Here is a 25015-nt window from a genome sequence, read left to right on the forward strand (position 1 = left end):
CACATCACAAAAGCATTAACTTGCATGATTCAGTTTTGATGCAACAGTGCTAATTTTGTCACATGTATGAAAACAGTTTTCACTGATGATGATTCCCTTTTAATGAACTTTAGTTAAAAGCATTCATTCTGTGCAAATCTGTTCTTCATTCTTTTCTTCCCAACTATTTAAAAATAACTTTAGAACATTTGAAAAGAACCTGGCAAACACCCAGCAAGCCCGTTCCATTCAGGAGACAGTGTAGCCTCGTGTATTATCTTCCCATCCCCTAATGATTATGTGTCTTGGGAGAAACAAAAAAAAATCTGTAGCCAATTTAGAGAAAGTTCTGGGGTATTTCTCTCCAAATCCCAATCAAGCAGAGCTCTGGGGACCCTTTGATGCCTTCTGCAATGTACAGGCCATTTATTTCAGTAGAATTCCTATCTGTTTAGGGGGCAAAGTTTAGCATTAGCTACATAGAAATTATAACACAGAAACAAGCCGATCCACCCAACCAGTGCACGTTGGTGTCTATCCTTCACACAAGAGGTTGTCACACAAGGTTAGGGCTCATGGGATTGGGGGTAATATATTAGCATGGATTGAGGATTGGTTAATGGACAGAAAACAGAGAGTAGGAACAAACAGGTCATTTTTGGGTTGGCAGGTTGTAACCAGTGGGGTGCTGCAGGGATTGGTGCTTGGGTCTCAGCTATTTACAATATATATCAATGACTTAGATGAAGGGACCGAGTGTAATGTATCCACGTTTGCTAATGATACAAAGCTAGGTTGGAAAGTAAGCTTTGAGGAGTCTGCAAAGGGATATAGACAGGTTAAGTGAGTGGGCGAGAAGGTGGCAGATGAAGTATAATGTGGGGAAATGTGAAATTATCCAGTTTGGTAGGAAGAATAGAAAAACAGAATATTTTTAGAAGGTGAAAGACTAACAAATGTTGGTGTTCAGAGGGATTTTGGGGTCCTTGTACATGAATCACAGAAAGTTAACATGCAGGTACTGCAAGCAATTAGGAAGGCAAATGGTATGTTAACCTTTATTGCAATGGGTTGGAGTATAAGAGTAAGGAGGTCTTGCTGCAATTATATAGGGTTCTGGTGAGACCACACCTGGAGTACTGTGTACAGTTTTGGTCTCCTTACTTAAGGAAGGATATACTTGCCTTAGAGGCAGTGCAACAAAGGTTTGCTAGATTGATTCCTGGGATGAGAGGGTTGTTCTATGAGGATAGATTGAGTATATGGGCCTATACTCTCTGAAGTTTAGAAGAATGAGAGGTGATCTCATTGAAACGTATAAAAAATTCTTAGAGGACTTGACAGGGTAGATGCTGAAAGGTTGTTTCCACTTGCTGGAGAGTCTAGAACTAGGGGTCATAGTCTCAAGATAAGGGGTAAGCCATTTAGGACCGAGATGAGGAAAAATTTCTTCACTCAGAGGATTGTGAATCTTTGGAATTCTCTACCTCAGAGGGCTGTGGATGCTCAGTCATTGAGTATATTCAACACTGAGATCAATATCTGGACACTAAGGGAATCAAGGGATATGATGATAGGGTGGGAAAGTGGATTTAAGGTAGAAGATCAGCCATGATCTTATTGAATGGCGGAGCAAGCTAAAGGGGCCTTATGGCCTACTCCTGCTCCTATTTCTTATGTTCTTATGTTCTTACCTGACCAGGAGTCCTAATCTCATGTCCACTCTAGTCCCATAACCTTTTATTCCCCTTTCCTTCAACCACTTATCCAACTCATTCTTAATTGATTTCTGCACCAATCACTAACTCTGATAGGGCATGCCACAGCCTCACAATTCTCGGTGTTAAAAAGTTTCTCTCTGTCCTAAATCTTTTACATTTAATCATATATCCATGTCCCCTTATTCTAGACCCCCTCAATCATTGGAAACAGTCTTTTTCCAACTACTTTGTCCCATCCCTTCATAATTTACAACATAGCATTACATAGTATTTACAGCAAAGAAACAGGCCATTCGGCCCAACAGGTCTATGTTGGTGTTTATGCTCCACACGAGTCCCCTCCCACCTTACTTCATCTCACCTATCACCATATCCTTTGATTCCTTTCTTCCTCATGTACTTAACTAGTTTCCCCTTAAATGCATCTATGTTATTCACCTCAACTACTCCATGTGGTGAAAAGTTACACATTCTAACCACTCTCTGGGTAAAGAAGTTTCTCCTGAATTCTTTATTGGATTGATTAGTGACTATCTTATATTTATGACCCCTAGTTTTGAATTCCCCCACAAGTGGAAACAGCAAACACCTCTATCAAATTAGCCTTTAATCTCCTCTGTTTTTATGAAAACAGCCCCAAGACCTGAGACGTGTAGAAACTCTACTGAATAATGGAAAGAAACAAGATTTTCATTGTTTCATTGAAGAGTATGGGTGATTTTAAAGTGCAGCAATCCAATTACTGCTCTGTGAGATGATTGAAGCTATACACATTGAGGGTACACAATGTGAAGGAGTGGATAGGATTAAATAATGAGTGGAACAAGTCACAGATATGGAGGAAGAGCAGAATGGGAGTGCAGAACCTCTGAGTCTGAGGAAGAGGCAACAGCTGTAGCTACAAAGATTTATGAATGTTTATTTGGTAGAAGATCATACGATGGTAACATGTTTAGAAATCATGGATTCACACCCTGGCACAGGTTTTGGAGATGTCCGAGGCAATAACATATGATTCACGAAACTATGGGAACACAGAGTTCCAGAGGTGTGTAATAAAGGCAAGACGATGATGTTAGAGGAGGTCAAATTAACACTTTAGCCACTTCCATGGAAGATAGATATCAGCTAGTCAGCATTCCAGCCCTTAGAATGGCACACTCCAGAATAAATGAATGTGCAAAATAGGAACAAGTTCACGATGGGTCTAAATTTGTTCTCTGTCCTCTTTTTTTTTCAGGAGAGTGAAGTTTTTACCATACCTGGGATACCGGTAGGTATATAATAAATGCTGATTTTCCTTCTAATAGTACCTGTTGGGGATAATGTTCACCTTCACCACATAGCATAAATTACCTTATCTATTTACATGTACAGAAAAGAAGAAACATTTAGTTGTCAGAAGAAAAAGTCATCTTCGTCTTTTCTTATACACAAACCCTCATAGACTAGCTTACTCTGATCAAAGTTGGAACTTTAGATGATTAGTTGTCAACCAGATAGAGCTATCCATGAGGTCAGAGTGTCCAAATCTGTCTTAGGTACAGATAGTGATACCAGTCTTACAGATTTGATTGCCTTATTGACAGTCTCCAGATGCTAGCTGTCTAAGCAAATCTCTGAAAAAGCCCCCTTTTACCCACAAAATGGAGTCTTTAATTCAAAATGGAATCCAAACACAACTTCACCTAGAATAGCTTCTTTAACAATGTATGTATGGACATCTGTTGAGGATAAAGCTGCAATCAGCTGTGATGCCCCCTCTGGTAAAATAGCCAGCAGACTCACTATCTAAGTCCACACTTGAAGAATGGCAAAATACTGCAGGATACCCAAAGGTCTATGGAGCCATAACCTCCAGTAAGAGTCAATGCCTTCATGAGAGGAGGGAAATTAAAGATTATTACCTGGAAATTCTGTTGGGGGGGTGGGGGGGGTGGGTGGTGATGGCGTTCCCTGATTTCCCACTGTAACTTTGGTAGAATATCAGTGGAAAACCCAGAGCCTACTCCACCATTCAATCAGATCATGGCTGATCTTTGACCTCAACTCCACTTTCCCACCCAATCCCTATATCACCTGATTCTCCTAGAGTCCAAACATCTATCAATCTCAGCCTTGAATATACTCAATGACTTAGCATTCACAGCCCTCTGGGGTTGAGAATTCCAAAGATTCACAACTCTGAGTGAAGAAATTTCTCCTCATCTCAGTCTTGAATGGCCGACCCCTTATCCTAGCCAGGGGAAACAATCTCTCAGCATCTACCCTGACAAGCCTCCTCACAATCACCTCTCATTCTTCTAAACTCCAGAGAGAATAGGCCCATTCTACTCAGCCTCTCCTAAGAGGACAACTCTTTCATCCCAGGTATTAATCTAGTGAACCTTTGTTGTACCGCCTCCAAGGCAAGTATATCCTTCCTTAGATAAGGAGACCAAATCTATACGCAGTACTTCAGGTGAGGTCTCTCACCTGTACAACTGTATTAAGATTTCCTTACTCTTGTACTCCAACACCCTTACAATAAAGGCCAACATGCCATTTGCTTTCCTAATTGTCTGCTGTACCTGCATACTAACTTTATGTGTTTCTTGTACGAGGACACCAAACTCTCTCTGAACACCAACATTTAATAGATTCATACCATTTAAAAAATAATCCGTTTTTCTGTTCTTCCTACCAAAGTGAATAACCTCACATTTCCCCACATTATACTCCATCTGCTGCCGTCTTGGCCATTCACTTAATCTGTCTATATCCCTTTGCAGACTCTTTGTGTCCTCCTCACAGTTTACTTTCCCACCTAGCTTTGTCTCGTCAGCAAACTTGGATACATTACACTCGGTCCCTTCATCTAAGTCATTAATATAGATTGTAAATAGTTGAGGCCCAAGCACTGATCCTTGCGGCACCCCACTAGTTACAGCCTGTCAACCTGAAAATGAACCTTTTATCCCTACTATCTGTTTTCTGTCCTTTAACCATGCTAATATATTACCCCCAACCCCATGAGCTCTTAGCTGGTGTAACAACCTTTTATGTGGCACCTTATCGAATGCCTTATGAAAATCCAAATATACGATATCCACTGATTCCCCTTTATCTACCCTGCTAGTTAAATTCTCAAATCCGCCAATCTTCCTCCGAAGATGTGGCAAGAAATCAAGGAACCCCCCCCCTCCCACCCACTCACGGAATTTAAACCCCAAAAGGTATTTAGGAAAACCTCCCCAGTGGTGAGAATTCCTCTTTAAGCACATGCAAATTTAATCCAGATAAATATAATCCTGGAGAGTAATGATTGACAACCATTTCTATTCCTTTCCTTTGATTTTCCTTAGGGTTTGGATGGAGAGAAGGGAGAGAAAGGTGATCCAGGAGAGCCAGGAGAGCCGGTAAGTATTACCCCTCTGAACTAAGGGTCTTTATTTAAAGCCTCATGTTAAGGGGACTTTATTGACTCTTTGCACAAGGAGGATGAATAAAAGAACTGTGATGAATAGGGCTTGTGATAACACTGAGTGCAAGCACCACATTCGTGTCTCCATGACATAAAGACTTCCTAGAAAGCAGTCCCTTTAATAAAAACAAATTGCACAAAATCTGGACAACGCCCCCAATTGCACAATGGGGAATTGCACCACCTCGCATGATACTGACCCATACAGAGTAGGAAGGTCACAGACTCGACCCCTAGTCTGTGCTGGCTTCCAAGTGGTGGCACTACAATCAGCCGCTGTGTCTAAGGCTTGAAAAATGCTCCTTTAATGAAATATTTAATGATAGCAGAAAGTGCAATACATTATTAGTTAAATTTCTGTTTCCGACTTCCTACTCAGGGTACCTGTACTACGACTCATTGTGAAAATGGACTGTCAATTGTGAAAGGGAGCTGTGCAGACCCCGATGGTTTGACCCCTGGTCTGTGTTGAGTTAGCTGATCTCAACCAGGGTCACAGTATAGGCATTACAATTGGCCACAGCAACCCTTAGCTAGGTAGTTGAAAAATCAACCAGAATTCCCGCTCCTGATCATTATCCAAATGGCCCTTGCTAGAAAATGTGTGTTTTATGGACGCTTGAGTGAGGACAGAATCAGGCTTTGGAGAGATGCCTCGTTGCCCTCCACCCATCCCATGGCCAAATAGCCTTTTTGACATTCACTGATTAGGCTCACATATGAAGAGTGGCTAGATGGACAAGGTATTGGAGGACGAGAGGCACTCATGGAATTGTACCCCAGCATATAAAGGGGAGAAAAGCTGATGAGAGATAAAGGGGAAGAGAAGGTCATTCAACCACTCAGCACTGATGACATCACTGCTCAGCCAACCTGTCCAATTTACTTTCACGTCCATCGTTGCTTAAAAGTGAAATAAAGTTAAGGGGGAACTTTTGATCCAAGTTCCCTCTCCTGCCGTATCTATGTGAAAAAAATCCTCTCAAATGTATTTTTACCTTTAACAAGCTGTCAAACTTGCTGCCTACGAGAGATGCAAAATATCCAGTTACTCTCCCTTCAAAATCATACTTGTTATGCCACTGTTCAGTGTGCTGCAGATTCAGCTGGGGTTGGATTGACACTAGATCAGATTGCAGAACTGAACCAAACATTGTGGCAAGAAATATAGTGGGGATGTATTGCTGGAGGTTGGCACCTGGTGGCAGCAGAGACAAATAATCCAACAACATCTGTACAGCATTTCTTATTTGATGTTTACTGGCCTCCAATGTAAATAATCTGTTGATCATTTTTTATAATGGTGTCCTTTGTGTCAAGGCCAGCAATTTTACCCCCCTTTCCTTTGTATTACAAAGTGTGGTGGCATTTAAATCTAATACTTGATAACCTATTTAATCATTGGGAGCGTCTAAAGAAGGCTGCGTTTACTTCTGTTCACCACTCAGGGGCAGCACTGTGCTATCCCTCTCATGCTGCCCTGAGATTAAAGGCTCAAAGTCGATAGGTCAAAAATTCGATTGCACAGTGGCCGTGGCCTATGCAAATCAGGGGCCTAATGCCTGTTTCAGGCCCCTTTGCCAAATTGGTTCACATGCTGCGGTCAATTTTCTCGGGCGCACAGCAGTGAAACCAGCGGTCCTTAAAGGCTGCCACCATAAAGGTAAGTACAAAATTTTATACTTGGCTGAATGTGGAGCCTGGAGGAGCAGGAGAGCTGAGCAGCCACTGCACCCCAATTTGGGGGCGATCCAATTTCTAGGCCAATATTGTAAATGACGTTGCACAGGGTTTGTCTAGCTATATGCAGAATCATTAGTTTTAAGTCCCTTCTTATAATACCATATGTGCCCACTGTGACTACATGTGAATTTTAGAGACTATAAAATGTTGACCAAAGCATTTATTTTCAGCCCTTTATGTTTTACATAGCTGGAAACAGCCACACTTCTGGGGGTGGATTTCCTTTCATTGCTCTTGTGAAATCATTAGTGCAATTTTTTTTCAAAGCTTTTACTAGAAATATCAATCAGAGGAAATCTCCCGCTGTATTTATGATGCTGCAAAGCACAATGATCCGAGGAAATCTTCCTGCTGCATTTAAGTTGTCGTTAACAATTAACGGTCAGGGTGTCAGCCTTGGTTCAGTGGTAGCACTCTCACCTCTGAGTTAGAAGATTGTGGTTTCAAGTCCCACTCCAGAGACTTGAGCCCTTAATCTAGTGCTACTCCTGTGCAGTACTCAGGGAATGCTGCACTGTTGGAGGTGCCGTCTTTCAAATGAGATGTTAAACCGAGGCCCCGCCTGCCCTCTCAGGTGGACATAAAAGATCACATGGCATGATTTCGTAAAAAAGCAGGGGAGTTCTCCCCGGTGTCTTGGCCAATATTTATCCCTCAACCAACATCACTAATAGAGATGATCTGGTCATTATCTCATTGCTGTTTGTGGGACCTTGCTGTGCACAATTTGGCTGCCATGTTTCCTACATTACAACAATGACTACACTTCAAAAGTACTTTTTTTTTATTCGTTCATGGGATGTGGGCGTCACTGGCTATGTCATCATTTATTGCCCATCCATAATTGTCCTTGTGAAGGGTGGTGGTGAGCCGCCTTCTTGAACCTCTGCAGTCCCTGTGGTGAAAGTTCTCCCACAGTGCTGTTAGAAAGGGATTTCCAGGATTTTGACCCGGCGATGATGAAGGAACGGCGATATATTTCCAAGTCGGGATGGTGTGTGACTTGGAGAGGAATGTGCAGGTGGTGTTGTTCCCATGCGTCTGCTGCCCTTGTCCATCTGGGTGGTAGAAGTCGCGGGTGTGGGAGGTGCTGTCGAAGAAGCCTTGGTAAGTTGCTGCAGTGCATCCTGTAGATGGTACACACTGCAGCCACTGTGCGCCAGTGGTGAAGAGACTGAATGTTTAGGGTGGTGGATGGGGTACCAATCAAACGGGCTGCTTTGTCCTGGATGGTGTCGAGCTTCTTGAATATTATTGGAGCTGCACTCATCCAGGCAAGTGGAGAGTATTCCATCACACTCCTGACTTGTGCCTTGTAGATGGTGGAAAGGCTTTGGGGAATTAGGAGGTGAATCACTCGCCGCAGAGCCATAAAGCGGTTTGGGACGTCCTGAGGTTGTGAAACGCACTGCATATAAATGCAAGTCTTTCTTTCAGAGGAATCTTCCCGCCGCGTTTACTGTATCACTAACACACAGTGACCAGAGGAAATGTTGCCACTGTGTTTGCAACATCACTAACATGCGGGAGGCTAACTTTAACCCTCAGCAATGGTGTAAAATGGGCAGTATCACATCAGCCGCCCATTATACATCCCGCCTGATCTTCCTTTCCATTGACTTAACCATTCGTTTGGTGTCAGCTGAACTCCTGTTAGTAGAAACTAATTTTTAGTGAAACACTTTTCAATAAGTCTAGTGCTTCCTCAATTACCAACTAGTATTTCTCATGCGGTCTTGGGATAAAAGAGTTAGGATGGATGCTTTACACAATGTCCCTTAAAGGTATGGTGTGATCTATAGGCTCGATTGCATTTGGCACTGCCGTAGTTCAAACTACCAGAAAATGAGATTGGTGCACTCGACTCCCCGCTGTAGAAAACCCTTCCGTAGTCAAATAGCCGAATGTTACTGGCAAAGGTTTTTCCAGGGTTTCTGCAGTTCTTCCACCGAAGTTACAGCGGATGATCGGGACAATCCCCACAGAAATCCACCCGCTAAATGTTTAGTGAGATCTTGTCACACTGACACCTTTTAAAGAGGGGCTCTTTCTTTTCTTCCTTCCTCAATTTTTCCCTCTTTCCCCCTCCTCACCTGCAGCATGCTGACTTGGGATATAATTCCTTGGGTACCAGCAACCATCTGGTACGTTATCCACAGCTTCTTGTGTGGGTGCCAGCTGGCTATTTGAATATGGGCCTCGGTCAGAGCCAAAACCTGATTCTGTCATCCAAACTTCACACAAGCACACACATACCAGAAATGCTTGCTGGGTAGCAATTGGGTTTGGGAATGTTGGCTGATCTTTTTTTATCCCGCTCCCCTCCGTAGCCCAGGAACACTGAGACCATTTGTTATGGCCCTCCCACTCCAAAGGTAATTGTCCAGGCTCACTAATGGTACATGCCTGTTGCGAGCTATCATTTTCCTGGTGGCAGAGAAGGTCCAACTTGTTGACAGATGATGGCGCAACAAGTCGTGTGGCTTAAATCTACAACCAGTGTTCTACCGAGGTGACTTCTGCTGCACAAAATCAGTGCAGAGAGATCAAAATGGAAAAAACACGGATGTGTGAACATCGGATGAGTTCAGGATCAGCCTCGGCTCTAATACAAACCCACGTTCAAAAAGGCTGCCAACACTCAAAGAAGAAAGAAAGAAGAAACTTGCATTTATGTGGCACATTTCACATCTTCAGACCATCCCAAGAATGCTCACTTGGCCAAGGTACTAGCTGGCAGCCAGTTCCTTTGGTATGAGTCCTCAGCTTCAGAAGAGAAGGATTCAAGGGAGAAAGTTGGAAGGAAAGTTGGGAGAACCATAAATGTAAAAAAAGAGCCCTCATGGAGAGACTCCCTCATTAAAAGGTTGTCTGGGGAACAAGGGTTTAATAGAATACCTTGGAACTCCAAAATGTTGAACTCATGTTCATTACTGGGTTAGACATTGGCCTTTCACCACTAAGGCCTTTGGATTGAAAGTCTGTCTGCCTGCTGGCTGCCATGGCCCTGCATGAAATAATGATTGTGAGCAATCTTGATACCGATCTTAGTGGGCCTGGGCAAACATGTCAGATTGGGCACTAGTTAGCGATCTCACTAAAAGTGACCAAATGACGGCTGTGTGAAAAATGGAGAACTACCATACTGCTCTTCAGAGATTGGAGCTGAGGCTGAGCCAAGGCATCTTTATCCTGTATGTGCTGGAGCCCGGGTCCCTAGAATTCTGCGGCACCTCAAGCCCAGTTTCTTCAACAAGGGAATGTAGATTCTGTGGCAGGTAGATCCAGGCATGTGAAGAGCTGTCTCCCGAAACCTGGAAGTTTAAGGTCAAATCTGTTTCCAGAGTGTTCTTGGAAATGGAAGAATTTCCATTTTGGGCACTCAATGTCAATGTCAAGCATTCCATAGGAACATAGGAACAGGAGGAGGCCATTTAGCCCCTCGAACCTGTTCCGCCATTCAATGAGATCATGGCTGATTTGTGACCTAACTCCGTTTACCTGCCTTAGCCCCATATCCCTTAATACCTTTGGTTAACAAAAATCTATCAATCTCAGATTTAAAATTAACAATTGAGTTGCATCAACTGCCAATTTCAGAAGAGAGTTCCAAACTTCTACCACCCTTTGCATGTTTCCTAACTCCTAACTGAAAGTCCTGGCTCTAATTTTTAGGCTATATCCCCTAGTCCTAGACTCTCTAGCCAGCGGAAATAGTTTCTCCCTATCTACCCTATCAGTTCCTCTTAATATCTTGAAAACTCCGATCAAATCAAATCAGGTCAGGTTAGGATAGCCAAGGCCCCTATTTTCTTGTGATTTGAGAGATAGCCATCTTGACTCCTGTTACCTTTTATGCTACTGATCTCACAGTAGCCCTCTCACCCACCATAGTCCCAAATCCAGCATCCAATCCAGCACTGGTGGCATTGGATCTCAGGTTCTGCTTCATGCTTGTCTTCAGTGTTAATGCCTCTGTTTTTTTAACAATTTTTTTTTTCTTTTACCACCAATGTTCTCCTTTCCTCTCCATGTCATTGATTCCCTTCTCCCTGATGCTGGTAACTCACCCACATGGCCATTATTCATGTGTAAGCTTTGATGGTGACTGTCAGCAGGCTCTTTGACCACAGGAGGCGGTCTTCGTCTGCACTTCCAGCAGGGATGGCCGGAAAATGATCAGGAGCAGGAATTCTGTCTGATTATCCCTTTCCTAACCCCATAGGTCATTGCGGCGCTGCTACCCAATCAATCAATCAACTTGGACAAGGACAGACCTTCCTGGTCTGTATAGCTCAGATACCCACTGGATAAATTCACTGACCCATCAGAGACCATCATGTGCCTATATGTAAGGTTGTTCACTGCCCATGCTTTAAGCTGCTCCTTTATTCACATTAACTAATGGTTGACTTTTCAAGTTTTGACTGGTCTCTTTGAGAATACATGTGATACCACTAAACTTTGTTAAACACAAATGTATGGTCTTGTTTTATTTTATTGAGAAACTTTGGAGAAAGGCCAAGGGCCGTAGTGCACAGTGCGAGATCGAAAACAGTTGGAGGGAAGACATGAGAATTGAGCACTGCAGATATATGATATTGTCTAGTGAAATTGTAGCTCTGTTTTAATCAACCACAGTACTTTTCCATCTTTATAACAAGCAAAATTGTGTTGTCCTAGGGTTCCCATGGAATACCAGGTGAAAGTGGACGACAGGGACCTCCAGGCCCAAAGGTAACATTAATTTGCCTCAAGAGATGTGTAATATAGATATTACTCGATGACTAAGTGTGGAACATTTAAAAGAAAAAGTGTACATGCTGGAAATAAACTGGAAAAGCTGGAAATGTGCAATTGGTCAGTCAGCGTCTGAAAGAGAGAGAAGGGTTCATGTTTCAGTTGTGATCCTTCATCAGAACCTCAACACTTGTGCCATGGAGCAGGTTTATATTTGTACACTCTAACATGCTAAGTTTACTGATCTCAGCTGAAATAAAGGTGAGGCCAGGTGCTTACCCATAGAGTGGAAAGGGAAAATTCAGAGGGAAAGTTGTGTTAGCCAGTAAGCAGCACAGATAAAGAAGTGAAGGCAGGTCACCCAGACAATGTGAATGACAGGTATGGGATACAAGGGTCCTGTACCTTGCCCCCTTTCTTAAAAGTTGGATGATCCATGTGACTGTGCCTGTTAATAGCCAAAAATGTAACTCTGCCCTCCAAGACATGGCCAGAAAACTTTCTGCAATAAGCTTTATGTTAATGTGATTATACTCAGGGGATCAGATCTTAGGACAGTGGACTAAATAGTATGGAGATTATAACAAAGCTAAGATCAGTAAATAGGCATGTGAGGGCTTGTGAGTATAACCCCAATACAGACTTGGGCCTACTTGACATTGGCATCGTTATGCATTAGGGCAGTGTGTTGCATAAAATTAGTTCTTATTTTGTGGTAGCACTTACCCATTGTACTGATTCAAATTTGTTTTCGGAAGGCCAATGGTGCTCATAGTACAGCCAGAAAGTTGAAGGAGGCTTTTGCTGCCCTCCTGTTTTTCACATTTAGGCCAATGGAACTATTACCTCACGTACCCCATGGTTTCCATTCACAGATGTAGGATATCGAGAGAGCTGGAACCACTCTTGCTGTCCAGTGAGAGAAAGGAAATAAATGCTATTATGAAGTGCGTTTGGCACTGAGCTTATGACCTATTAAGATCACGGGGTCTATAGTTTAAATGGATGCCACCTGCCCCCCAGCTCTTCCTGCTAGGAAGTGCCTGGAATTTACCAGCAACTGAAACCAAGCGTGACCATGAACCATTGTTATGGGTGCTGGAGCACTCCTGAGAGTGACTCATTGAGAAAGATACTCTTTGGGATTATGATCCTTGCCGAAAAGTTAAGGAAAAGATAAATGCAATTTGACGCTGTTCCACTAACTACTTTTGCAGGCTTGTGTTTGTTTGTTATTGTCTATCTACATCACTTCCATTGTTGAGAAAATTCTGAATTGAAAAATTGGAGAAAAAAGCAGAGAATCTCATCACTCTCCAAAGAAATTGTACCTTCATAGAATCATAGAAAGTTACGGCACAGAAGGAGGCCATTCAGCCCACTGGGTCCATGCCAGCTGAGAAAGAGCTATCCAACTTAATCCCACTTTTCAGCACTTGGTCCGTGGCCCTGTAGGTTACGGCACTTCAAGTGCACATCCAGGTACTTTTTTAAATGAGTGGAGGGTTTCTGCCTCTACCACCCTTTCAGGCAGTGAGTTCCAGACCCCCACCACCCTCTGGCTGAAAATAATTCTCCTCAGCTCCCCTCTAATCCTTCTACCAATTACTTTAATTCTATGCCCCCTGGTCACTGACCCCTCTGCAAAGGGAAACAGGTCCTCCCTATCCACTCTATCAAGTCCTGTCATAATTTTATATACTCAATTAAATCTCCCCTCAGCCTCCTTTGTTCTAAAGAAAACAACCCCAGCCTATCCAATCTTTTCTCATAGCTAAATTTCTTCTAGCAACATCCTCTGAACCCTCTAGTGCAATCACATCTTTCCTGAAATGTGATGACCAGAACTGTACGCAATACTCAAGCTGTGGTCTAACCAATGATTTATAGATTACTAGCATAACCTCCCTGCTGTTATATTCTGTGCCTCGGCTAATAAAGGAAAGTATCCCGTATGCCTTTTTAACCACCTTATCTACCTGCCCTGCTACCTTCAGGGATCTGTGGACATGCACTCCAAGGTCCCTTTGTTCCTCTACACCTCTCAGAATCCTTCCATTTATTGTGTACTCCCTTGCCTTGTTTGCCCTCCCCAACCTGTCACAAGATAAAATGCTATGCAATTTTAGATCATTTTGCTGACAGATCAGAAAGCTATAAAATGTGTCAACAGCAAATCTGGACATAGATTTGTTTTGAGGCTCCAATCATAAGTTGTCCTGTGGCAATTTAGTTCACCAAAAGGTTTCCATGGCATATCCACTATTGTTTCGAATAGGAGTTCATTACTGCATCTTTTTTAGGATCACGATGATTTATGTGTTTCATCTATAATTGAGCATAAGTCATTTTAAAATGGATGGAAATCTGTCAGACCTATAGCTTATGTAAACTTTCTTTAACTCCCATGGTCAACAGGGTGATCAAGGGCCATCTGGGATTTCTGGGGCAAAAGGTGAAATGGTAAGTGGTTTATTTAAATGCTATTAACTTGGCTAATAAGTTTATAATGTTTATTGTTTTGTCTTTATCAGCTCTAAATGGTTAAGAACTCCTGTCTGAATGGCCAATTGAAAGAGCTATTCAAATAGTCCCACTCCCCTGCTCTTTGTTAATTGTATCCATGTGCTTTATAGCAATTAGTGTTAATTGTATTCAGGTGGTGTGTATCAATTGGGGCTCTCTTGTATCCATGTATAAGAGAGCTGATCTAGGATGTGGTGTGTAATGTGGAGCTCTGTGAATAAAGGCTTGGAAGAACTGAAGACCAGGCTTTTGTATTCTATCCTTCAGCACCTGGCTATCCAGCTTATAACATTCTTTCCTCATAGCCCTGCAAATTTGTCCTTCTCAAGTTTATATCCAATTCCCTTTTGAAAGTTATTATTGAATTTGCTTCTATCGCCCTTTCAAGCAATGCATTCCAGATTAACAACTCACAATGTAAAAAAATTTCTCCTTATCTCCCTTTGATTCATCTACCAAATATGTTAAATCTGTGTTCTCTGGTTACCGATCCTCCAGCCAGTGGAAACAGTTTCTCCTTATTTACTCGATCAAAACCCTTCATAATTTTGAGGGCTCGGTCACAGGACTATTAAGCTGCCTTTGATTAAGGAGGTGACTTACAAGGAAAGTTTGGAGAGGGGGGAAGGCAAAGAGAGAAAACGACATCAAATCTCTACCTAACCTTCTTTGCACTAAGGAGAACAATCCCAGCTTCTCTAGTCCCTCCACATAACTGAAGTCTCTCATCCCTGGTATCATTCTAGTAAATCTTCTCTGCACCCTCTCCAAGGATTTGACATCCTCCCTGAAGTGTGTTGCCTAGAATTGGACACAATATTCCAGCCGAGGCCTAACGTGATATATAAATGATGTGGAGATGCCGGTGATGGACTGGGGTTGACAATTGTAAACAATTTTACAACACCAAGTTATAGTCCAACAATTTTATTTTTAATCCCACAAGCTTTCGGAGGCTTCCTCCTTTGTCAGGTGAACGGTGTTCACCTGACAAAGGAGGAAGCCTCCGAAAGCTTGTGGGATTAAAAATAAAATTGTTGGACTATAACTTGGTGTTGTGATATATAAAGGTTTAGCATAATTTCCTTGCTTTCTGGTGACCTAGTGTCTGAAAAGATTGTGCCACCTGGCATTGGCAGATAGGACTGCCAGGGTCTGAAGAAATGGCTGGTGGCATCTTGGCAGGTGTGACCTCTCAGGTAATACTGGTTTTTGATTACCCTGCATGCTTCTTTCATGCAGTAAACAACAACTGGCATTTTTATAGTGCCTTTATTGTAGAAAAGGGCCCCAGAGGCATAAGATAAATGGACACTGAGCAACAGAAAGAGAGGTTACACACTCAAATTCTGGAGTGGGATTTGAACCAACTTTGAGTCAAAGGCAACTGACAATATTTACTGAGAAATGGGGCAAAAAGGGTAATTTTAGGAAACAAAAAACAATTTTCTGCTGAAACAATTTGGCACATCAAGCCTGTCCTTTTTTGAAATATCAACCTACCCTATCCTACTTCTCACTGTACCTTTCTCCAGAAATGCACTTGTGCCTTTAACCATTTAAACTGTCCACTTCAGAAAGTGGAGTTGAGGTCAAAGATCATCCATGATCTTATTGAATGGCGGAGCAGGCTCGAGGGGCCATATGGCCTACTCCTGCTCCCATTTCTCATGTTCTTAATTTCTTATGCGATGACATAGTACTCCAGATAGGATCTGACCAATGCCTTTTCTAGCAGCAATACAACTTTGATTTTTACTCTATCCTTCTGATAATGAGAATTATCATACAGCATATAAACAACAATTGCACAAAAGTACAACCAAGTCTTTCTTCTCTCAAGCTAAAAGTGACATTGGAAGCTAAATAGTGCAGTGTTGTGCCTTTCTTATGTGTATATGATGTCATCTTTTGCTAAGTAACAGATCTGTTGTACGTTGCTAATTACTGAATGTGACAACATTGCTCCTTTGTGTCAGTGAGCGACTGTACTTCATCTAGCCTTCAGCACCTACTAAGTACTACCAGATTTCCACCCTTTCAGAGCAGACCCTAACAATATTCAATTGCCTCCAGCCCCTAGCTTCAATTGTATGCAGTCAGACACTGGCTCCTGGTAACCCCAGCAGTTGCTTAGACTCCAGATTCTAGCAAGAAATGCCGGACCCCGGTCCTTTTCCCGATGTCTGTGAAGCCCTAGCAACATCACCTAGATCTATGAGAGCCCAGACACCCATTGTCGGTGTTGTCAGACCTCCGCCAGCACTGAGTGCAACCAGCTGAGTGTCGAAAGCTCAGACAAACCATTGAGTTCTGTCAGCCCCACATACTCTGCTCCAAACAAGTGCGACTAGATCTCAAATCTGTCAGCCCCAGCGTTGAATGCTACCAGATTCCCAATTGCTGCCAAACCCCAGCTCCAAGTGCTACCAGAACCCAAACTCTTGAGTGCTACTAGAATGGTGCCAAATTTTAGAGCCTCTAGTCCCCATTGACTACCACCTCACTGAGAGCTGCCAGCCCATAACCTCCCAAGGACACAGTCAGCCCCCAAGCCCTGCAGAATCCAGGTGTGACCCAGAGTAATACATCTCAGTGAGAGACCCCAGACCTAACTAAGTAATTTCAAACTCCCAAAAGCTATCAGATTCCATCCCCCAAAGGCAAATCCTGAAGTTAATTGACCTCCCAATAGCTCAGTGAATAAATACATCACATGATGTGAGCCATACAGAACACCAAGAAAGTTCAAAGCTCAGCCCTGAACTGTACTGTGTGCTCAGCCATGGAGATAGAAGGGGGGGGGGGGGGGCGGGGGCAAGAGAGAGAGCGCCTCCACCTAATCCCAATTCCGACAGACCACATCACAATCTAATATTGCCCATCTTCCTCCAATGCTGCCACGCTTCACTGTGTACTGCCAGCGCAAGTGCTGCCAGTCTGCAGCCCACCTCAAATATTGCTAGACCCTAGATTGCTCGACTGCTGCCAGATGACAGCCCCTATTGAGTACTGCCTAACAGCAGATTATCCCGAGGGGTGCCAGTCCCCAAACACTCCCCAAATGTTACCAGATCGCTGGAGCACTGAGTACTCCTAGCCTCCAATTCCTAGACCCCTGCCCCTGCTGGGAGTTACTCAATCATCCCTTACCCCACTGTCTACTGATTGCTGAGAGACCTTCTACTGAATACTGTCAGACTCTAGCCCCCTCCTGAGTGCTGCTGAGTCCTATCAGAGCGATGCCAGACCATACTAGCCACCAAATTGCCTCTGAATGCTTCCAGACCTCATTGGGTGCTGCCTGCTCACAGACCCCAGTGACCGCTGCCAGGCTGCAGTCCCCACTGAGTACTCCCGACCCCAACTGAGATCTACGAGATCCCAAACAGCGCACCCCACACCCCGGCCTAAAAGGCTGGCAGCCCCTCTCAATGCTGCTGAACCCCAATCTGAGTGCTAGCAGACCCCCAACCCCAACTGAATATTGACAGACCTCTGCCCTCAGCACTATCAGACCCCAATCCGCCCAACCCCCCTTCCCTCCTCCACCTTTCAAAATCTTACGCTAGATTAAAATAACCTTCTGTTTATGGAGACTGCCCTACAGGTCCATCCAATCTGTGAGTAGCCTGATTCATAACAGCTTCACATTGACTGGATACTTTCAGTGAAGGGCCAATGATTTTAATATTTTTATATTTATTCGGCTGATTACTTCTTTATTATCATTTCAATTACAGCTTACAGCTATCATTACAGCTTCACTTCACATCATCATCAGTGATCAATCTAATGTGTGGTTTGGATTGATATAATTAATGCCTGTACAGTTTTTAAGATATAATTTTTTTAATTTGTCTCACGATAGGGTATTGTTGGAAGGCCAGGTCCACCAGGTCCACATGGGTTGCCAGGGAACGTGGTATGTACAGTAGAATCATTGCTGGTGGGAATTTCCTTTATTCTGGGGTGCTATGAAATCGGTGGGGCGGGGGTGGGGGGAGGGTGGGGGCAGTGGCAGTGTGAGAGGAATGCTTGTACAAACTCTGAAGTTAATTGACCTCTCAATAGCTCAGTGAATAAATACTTTCACATGATGTGAGCCATACAGACCACCAAGAAGTTTCAAGGTTCAGCCCTAAACTGTGCTGAGTGAGTTGAGCTTAGCCATGGAGAAAGAGGAAAAGGGGGAAGAGAGAGAGAAGAGCAGAATTTGATGCACTATAATTAGTCTCAGTACCCAGTTGCTGAGGAGCGGGAGTAAAAAAAAATCAACCTACATTCCTGATCCTGGTTGTTACAACTGGACACTGAGCTAGTTGGACGTATTGTCCTTGGTCGATAGGACTGACTCCACTCGCTACCTCGGCTCACACTTGAAGAAGAATAATTGTTTGAGCAAAGTATCAGGAGGATCCAGCGTCTATCAAGACATTCAGAAGAAAGATCAAATTGTCGGGAGAAAAAAAATTACAAATTATAAACTTGCAGCCCCGAATATACAATTTTGAAACTTGTACTTGGATCACAGTGATGTACAGGTAGTTAAGATCTATCGCACGTTACAGTTATCTCAGTTTTAGGAGTGGCTGCTTCTAACGACGTATCAATCCCCAAATGTTTACTGTATTGAATTTACATACTAATGTGTGGGGCACCTATTCAGGATCATGGGTATATCACTGTGCTGTCAGTACCCAGTCTTCAAACAAAGAAAAACTACTAATGTGTCTTTATTACACAGGGAGTCCCAGGACTTGCTGGTCCCCCAGGCAATGATGGTCTCAGAGGGGAAAAGGTAAGAGTGGAATAAATGCAGCTAATAATGGGAGACGAGGTGATGCAGTGATTTACCATGATTGCCTTTTGGGGTGTTGGATTTGAATCCAGACTAGAATGATGAGATGTAAGGATTCTATGGGATGTTTTGGAGCTCTAAACTAAGGGTGTCAGCTAAAAGCGAACCCTTATTTTAGAGTTGCAAAACACGCTAACAAGTACAGAATTGGCAATCTCAGAGAGGTGATAAAAATGGTTGGTGTGGTAAAGGGAAGAAATTAGCAGGGAGTGTTATCCTGAAGCTATTGGAACGCTGTTGGGACAGAGTAAAGGAAGCCTTACTTGGGTAAAAATTGGAATGAGTATTCCATTCTCTAGATATACATTGTTCACCTTGATGAGCATACAATTCACCTGGACTATTTTTAAAAATGCAGCTAAAATATACCTATGGAAAATGAACCAAAAATGGTAAGGTGGCAGAGCTGGTTAGTGTTCTGGTAAACCAGTTATATGATTCACATTGCAGCTTGACAGGTGAGTTTTTGAATCTCAATCATGTCATTCAAGGGCAGAAACAAAGAAAAATCAGAGGACGCTTTACATCAAGTAGCATTGACAGAGGTCTGGAAGAAGCCTGTCCTTTTGATTGGGAATGCTTATTTGACATGACAATGACCTGACAACAGGTCAAATTAATCATCTTTCCTTAGAAAGATTAAAAATATTAGTATTATGAAAGTGAACACATCCTCCCCCAATGGCTCACTGCAATATAGTATGAGCTGTACAGATCAGGATCAGGTCTGTGCTGAGTTGGCTGATCTCGGTCAGAGTAGTGGTAGGGAAGCTAAAATTGGTCTCAGTGTCTTCAGGTGAGGGAGGCAAATATCCAGTGAGTTTTCTACTCCTGAGCACTGTCTAGTGGCCCCTGCTGGAAAGTGCATCATATGCATCAAATGGCATGCTGACACATGAAAAATGGTCACTTCTATGGCATTTGGACAGCTGCAAAATCCATGGAACTGTACCCTGGCATGAGCCAAGAAAGGAGGTCAGAGGTGTGATGCCACGTTTCAAAGTCCCACTTGAAATCTTAGCTATTCCCATATTACAGGGCAACACATTGTACTGATCAACCTCTGTGTAAATGTACTAAGACTTATTTTCTTTTTAAAAAAAAGTAAGCAGAGTGCAGTGGCACAACTTGTTGACATGGTGCAGATTCACTACTGGGATTCCTAACATGTTGCCTGAGAGGCACTACGGGGGTTGAAATCTTGCCCACATTTGGTACCAGATTTTCGCCACCCCTGCCCTCCATTCCACTCTCACACATTTTCTTGTGACCAGTTGAAAGAGTGGCAACAGCAGGAGCCTGTGGGCAGGTTCTTTAACTGCCATCTTGGCTGAGGATAATGTGGAAAGAGTGGAAAAGAAAGAAAGCAAACAAAAATATTATGTGTTAAAATAATACAATGAAAATAATGGTGCCTCTCAGTACCTTCACATGGACTTGGCAGTCCTTGTTTCTGTAAAGTAGCCCACCTCTTGGTGTAACTTGGTGTAACTAACAGCTGACAAAACCATAGCAGAGAGAAGGTTCAATCCAGTAACGGTGCTACTCTTGGCTGTGGTTGCCTTGGAGTTCAGAATTTGGCTGCGGTTGTTCCACAGAGTTAACATTTACGGTAAGGAAAATAGATATAAAAACATATGAAAAGTCAAGAATGGGAAAAGATCACTAAGCTCATCCATCTATCTGCTACCGTAACTGGCAGATTGACGCCAAACATTTATCATTTTTCCTATTGTCTGGTACAGGGGGCGCCTGGTACAGATGGTGAGCCGGGGTTACCTGGAACTCCTGGTGACTCCGGGCCGGCTGGAATCCCTGGACTACCAGGGGAAGGTATAACTGGAAAACCGGTAAGTAATCTCTAGTTAATAATTTTTTTTCTGAGGGAGCGGTTGTAGAAGCCAAGGACTGCATTGACACTACAGTCATGTGTGTCTAAATGCACAAATATTTGCACAAAGCCTGAATTCAGAAATACAACTAAATTGTTCCTTTCAAACCACTGAAGAATATTATGAGTAATGATGGGGAGTACCATTGATACTTTGTTGCCCCGGTCTTGTAAGATGTTAAGGTTTACGGTCTTGCAGAATTGTCCTTGGAATAAAAATAACTTTTGGGGGGACATAATGTGAAGCTATCTAAAGGAATGAATGACACAATGAATTTGACTCTGAGAAGCTGCGATCAAATTAAGGCCAGATATAAGACTGTTTGCTATATGTATTATAAGTGAAATGAAATGCAGTAGTCCCACCCCTATTTCCTGGCGGGTATGAGTCCACCATACAAAATGGCTCACAATTCAGTAATACTTTACGTCAGTATTTACAGTCGAAAAAGAGGATAGCATGCCAGAAATCCCAAGAAAACTTATATTGAATCGGGGACAGGGACTCGATAAAATTAACATAGGTAAAGCAACAGTAATGAAGAAAATAATAGCACTAAAGAGTGACAAATCCCCAGGACCAGATGGTTTCCATCTCAGGGTTTTAAAGGAAGTAGGTGAGCACATTGCGGATGCCCTAACTATAATCTTTTAAAGTTCTCTAGATTCAGGAACTGTCCCTCTAGATTGGAAAATTGCACATGTCATCTGCTTTTTAAGAAAGGAAAGAGAGAGAAACTGGGGAATTATAGACCAGTTAGCCTAACATCTGTTGTGGGGAAAATGCTGGAGTCTATAATTAAGGATAGGGTGACTGAACACCTCGAGAATTTTCAGTTAATCAGAGAAAGCCAGCATGGATTTGTGAAAGGTAGGTCGTGCTTGACAAACCTGATTGAATTTTTTGAAGAGGTGACTAAAGTAGTGGACAGGGGAATGTCAATGGATGTTATTTATATGGACTTCCAGAAGGCATTTGATAAGGTCCCACATAAGAGACTTATAGCTAAGATAAAAGCCCATGGAATCGAGGGAAAAGTACAGACTTGGTTAGGAAGTTGGCTGAGCGAAAGGCGACAGAGAGTAGGGATAATGGGAAGGTACTCCCATTGGCAGGATGTGACTAGTGGAGTCCCGCAGGGATCTGTCTTGGGGCCTCAATTATTCACAATATTTATTAACGACTTAGATGAAAGCATAGAAAGTCTCATATCTAAGTTTGCCGATGACACAAAGATTGGTGGCATTGTAAGCAGTGTAGATGAAAACATAAAATTACAAAGCGATATTGATAGATTAGGTGAATGGGCAAAACTGTGGCAAATGGAATTCAATGTAGACAAATGTGAGGTCATCCACTTTGGATCAAAGAAGGATAGAACAGGGTACTTTCTAAATGGTAAAAAGTTAAAAACAGTGGATGTCCAAAGGGACTTAGGGGTTCAGGTACATAGATCATTGAAGTGTCATGAACAGGTGCAGAAAATAATCAAGAAGGCAAATGGAATGTTGGCCTTTATATCTAGAGGACTAGAGTACAAGGAGGCAGAAGTTATGCTGCAGCTATACAAAACCCTGGTTAGACCGCACCTGGAGTACTGTGAGCAGTTCTGGGCACCGCACCATCGGAAGGACATATTGGCCTTGGAGGGAGTGCAGCGTAGGTTTACTAGAATGATACCCGGACTTCAATGGTTAAGTTACGAGGAGAGATTACACAAATTGGGGTTGTATTTTCTGGAGTTTCAAAGGTTAAGGGGTGATCTGATCGAAGTTTATAAGATATTAAGGGGAACAGATAGGGTGGATAGAGAGAAACTATTTCCGCTGGTTGGGGATTTTAGGAGTAGGGGGCACAGTCTAAAAATTAGAGCCAGACCTTTCAGGAGTGAGATTAGAAAACATTTCTACACACAAAGGGTTGTAGAAGTTTGGAACTCTCTTCCGCAAATGGCAATTGATACTAGCTCAATTGCTAAATTTAAATCTGAGATAGATAGCTTTTTGGCAACCAAAGGTATTACGGGATATGGGCCAAAGGCAGGTATATGGAGTTAGATCACAGATCAGCCATAATCTTATCAAATGGCGGATAAGGCACGAGGGGCTGAATGGCCTACTCCTGTTCCTATGTTCCTATGTTCCTACTTGCCACTAAATTGGTAATCTTGACTGAGAAAGACTACAGACATGGTTGGTGTGGTAAAACCATTGATGCAGTGGGAGCTGGTATCTGAGAGTTAGTCGAGTGTGACAGGATAAAGGACACTTTAATCGGAACCCTGTCCTAAGAGTGTTTGAGACTGACACCGGATCACAAAAATACAAACCTGTTCTGTACCCTCGCATGAGATCACTGGTTCTGATTAACTCACTTTGTGTGGTGAAGTTAAGTTGAATTTAAAGCCATAAATTGACAGTATGTAATCAGTGTGGTTATGTCACAAATGATAAGAGAGAATAACAACTTTTTAATGCAGCCTCTTGGTTTACAACAACACTGTCGTATGGAGCGTATGCTAACAATTCCCAGTACACAACAAATTCCTAAACTCAACCGAGTTTTGTTTGGGGAGGGGGGAGAGAAGGAGGTGAAGTGTGAAACAGAAGAGAGAATTCCTTTTGGCAAGGGGTAATCAGATGGTGGATGATACATGCTGCTTTTGTGGCCAACTCTAGAGCAGAATAAGCAGATACACACAAATACACCATCTTCCTGCTCTTAGGGGAGAATTGTGTGTGACATGAGTGACCTAAAATAAGAAAATCTAATTAGGATTTTATATATATATATATATATATATTCACTGATATGAAAGTAACGATCATATAATATACAGTAGATTGTATATATAAAATATAATATATACGATATAATGTACATTTACATATATAGATATAAAATTAGTTGCTTTCATATCAATGACTAGCGCTAGTCTAACATTTTCAATTTTTTCCCCATTATGTTAAAAGTAATTGGACTTTTGCTTCAATACCCTTTTCATTAACATGGGTTTACCTTAATCATGATTACCTTGAAGCACAGCATGTATTTTCTTGATGAGCTGGTGTTTACTTTGATGTTATCTGGCGTTACAGGGACAGCCTGGAACGCCCGGCTTGGCAGGACCCCAAGGACCCAAGGTGAGCCAATTAATGTTGAATGAAATCATGGTTTCTCTTGAAATGAACTCAGCATGAAGCTGTCATATTCAACTTGTTTCATTATTACGATTCATGGTTTTCATTTGAGCGCAGATGGCAAGGTTTATGGAATAGCTTCTTTTATCTAGAATCTGCCTGGACTATAAGTGCAGCTGCTGAAAGTCCTTTTGATGAAGTTCAGAATTCATAAAGTTCCAAAAATTCCAAGAAGGCACTCTTGGTAACATCAACCAAATGTGGAACCAGTCCACTTTTTGCTATGTTTATACATAGCTCCTAATTATATGTTGTGTTTCTATCTATAAGAATGTCAAGGCATACACATACAATTTTTTTCAAGCATCATTGCTGACGCTTTTATTCATTGTCAACAAATCAACAACAGAAGATAATGAAGTCTTCAAAACATGCAGGGCAGTCAGTCTGCTAATCTTGAGGAGATAGCAGGATGTTTCATGCAGTAGTTGACTCTAATATTCGGTTGGTCCAAATGTGGTTTATTTTCCATTTTGCAATGTCTGAAAGAGTTTTAACGGCCTCTTCTTCCTCGGCGTCCACGACGCCTCCTCCTTCTCCTTCTCCTTCTACCACCACGTCTTCTGCCTCTTCCATAACTTCTCCTAGAGCGGCTTCTTGCCATATTGGTACTTTGGCTTCCCTCTGACTACTGCTACCATTTCAGAAATGTTTGCATTTTATATAGTGCATGGGTTGTAATTTCCCCATGACATCCATTGTGATGCGGACAAGTACTTAACATGTTATACCCTTATATGGTGGCGATGCCCAGATTTATGTATACAGTATGTATTTGCTTACATTTCATGCCCTTATATGGTATTGATGTGCATGTATAATTTACATTTCGTTATATTTGACCCTCAGTATCCCTTATTAGGTGATGTGGACATTGTTAAATTTGTTAA

The 25015-nt window shown here is 42.5% G+C and overlaps 1 protein-coding gene across 3 annotated transcripts in view; it reads left to right on the forward strand.

The window, feature by feature from the left end:
- Positions 1-25015, forward strand: part of col22a1 (collagen, type XXII, alpha 1) — a 344398-nt gene that overhangs the window by 248804 nt on the left and 70579 nt on the right. For all 3 annotated transcript variants that reach the window (XR_010960277.1, XM_067978562.1, XM_067978572.1), the window contains exons 31-38: positions 2941-2973; positions 5045-5098; positions 11590-11643; positions 14065-14109; positions 18044-18097; positions 18920-18973; positions 20779-20883; positions 24024-24068. Coding sequence is in view for 2 of the 3 variants with exons in the window: in XM_067978562.1 (XP_067834663.1) it covers positions 2941-2973; positions 5045-5098; positions 11590-11643; positions 14065-14109; positions 18044-18097; positions 18920-18973; positions 20779-20883; positions 24024-24068 (444 nt within the window). In the remaining variant the exon portion in view is untranslated. The remainder of the gene's footprint in view (positions 1-2940; positions 2974-5044; positions 5099-11589; positions 11644-14064; positions 14110-18043; positions 18098-18919; positions 18974-20778; positions 20884-24023; positions 24069-25015) is intronic.

Source organism: Heptranchias perlo, chromosome 3 (assembly GCF_035084215.1).
Source record: "Heptranchias perlo isolate sHepPer1 chromosome 3, sHepPer1.hap1, whole genome shotgun sequence".
In the NCBI taxonomy this organism is placed as follows: domain Eukaryota; kingdom Metazoa; phylum Chordata; class Chondrichthyes; order Hexanchiformes; family Hexanchidae; genus Heptranchias; species Heptranchias perlo.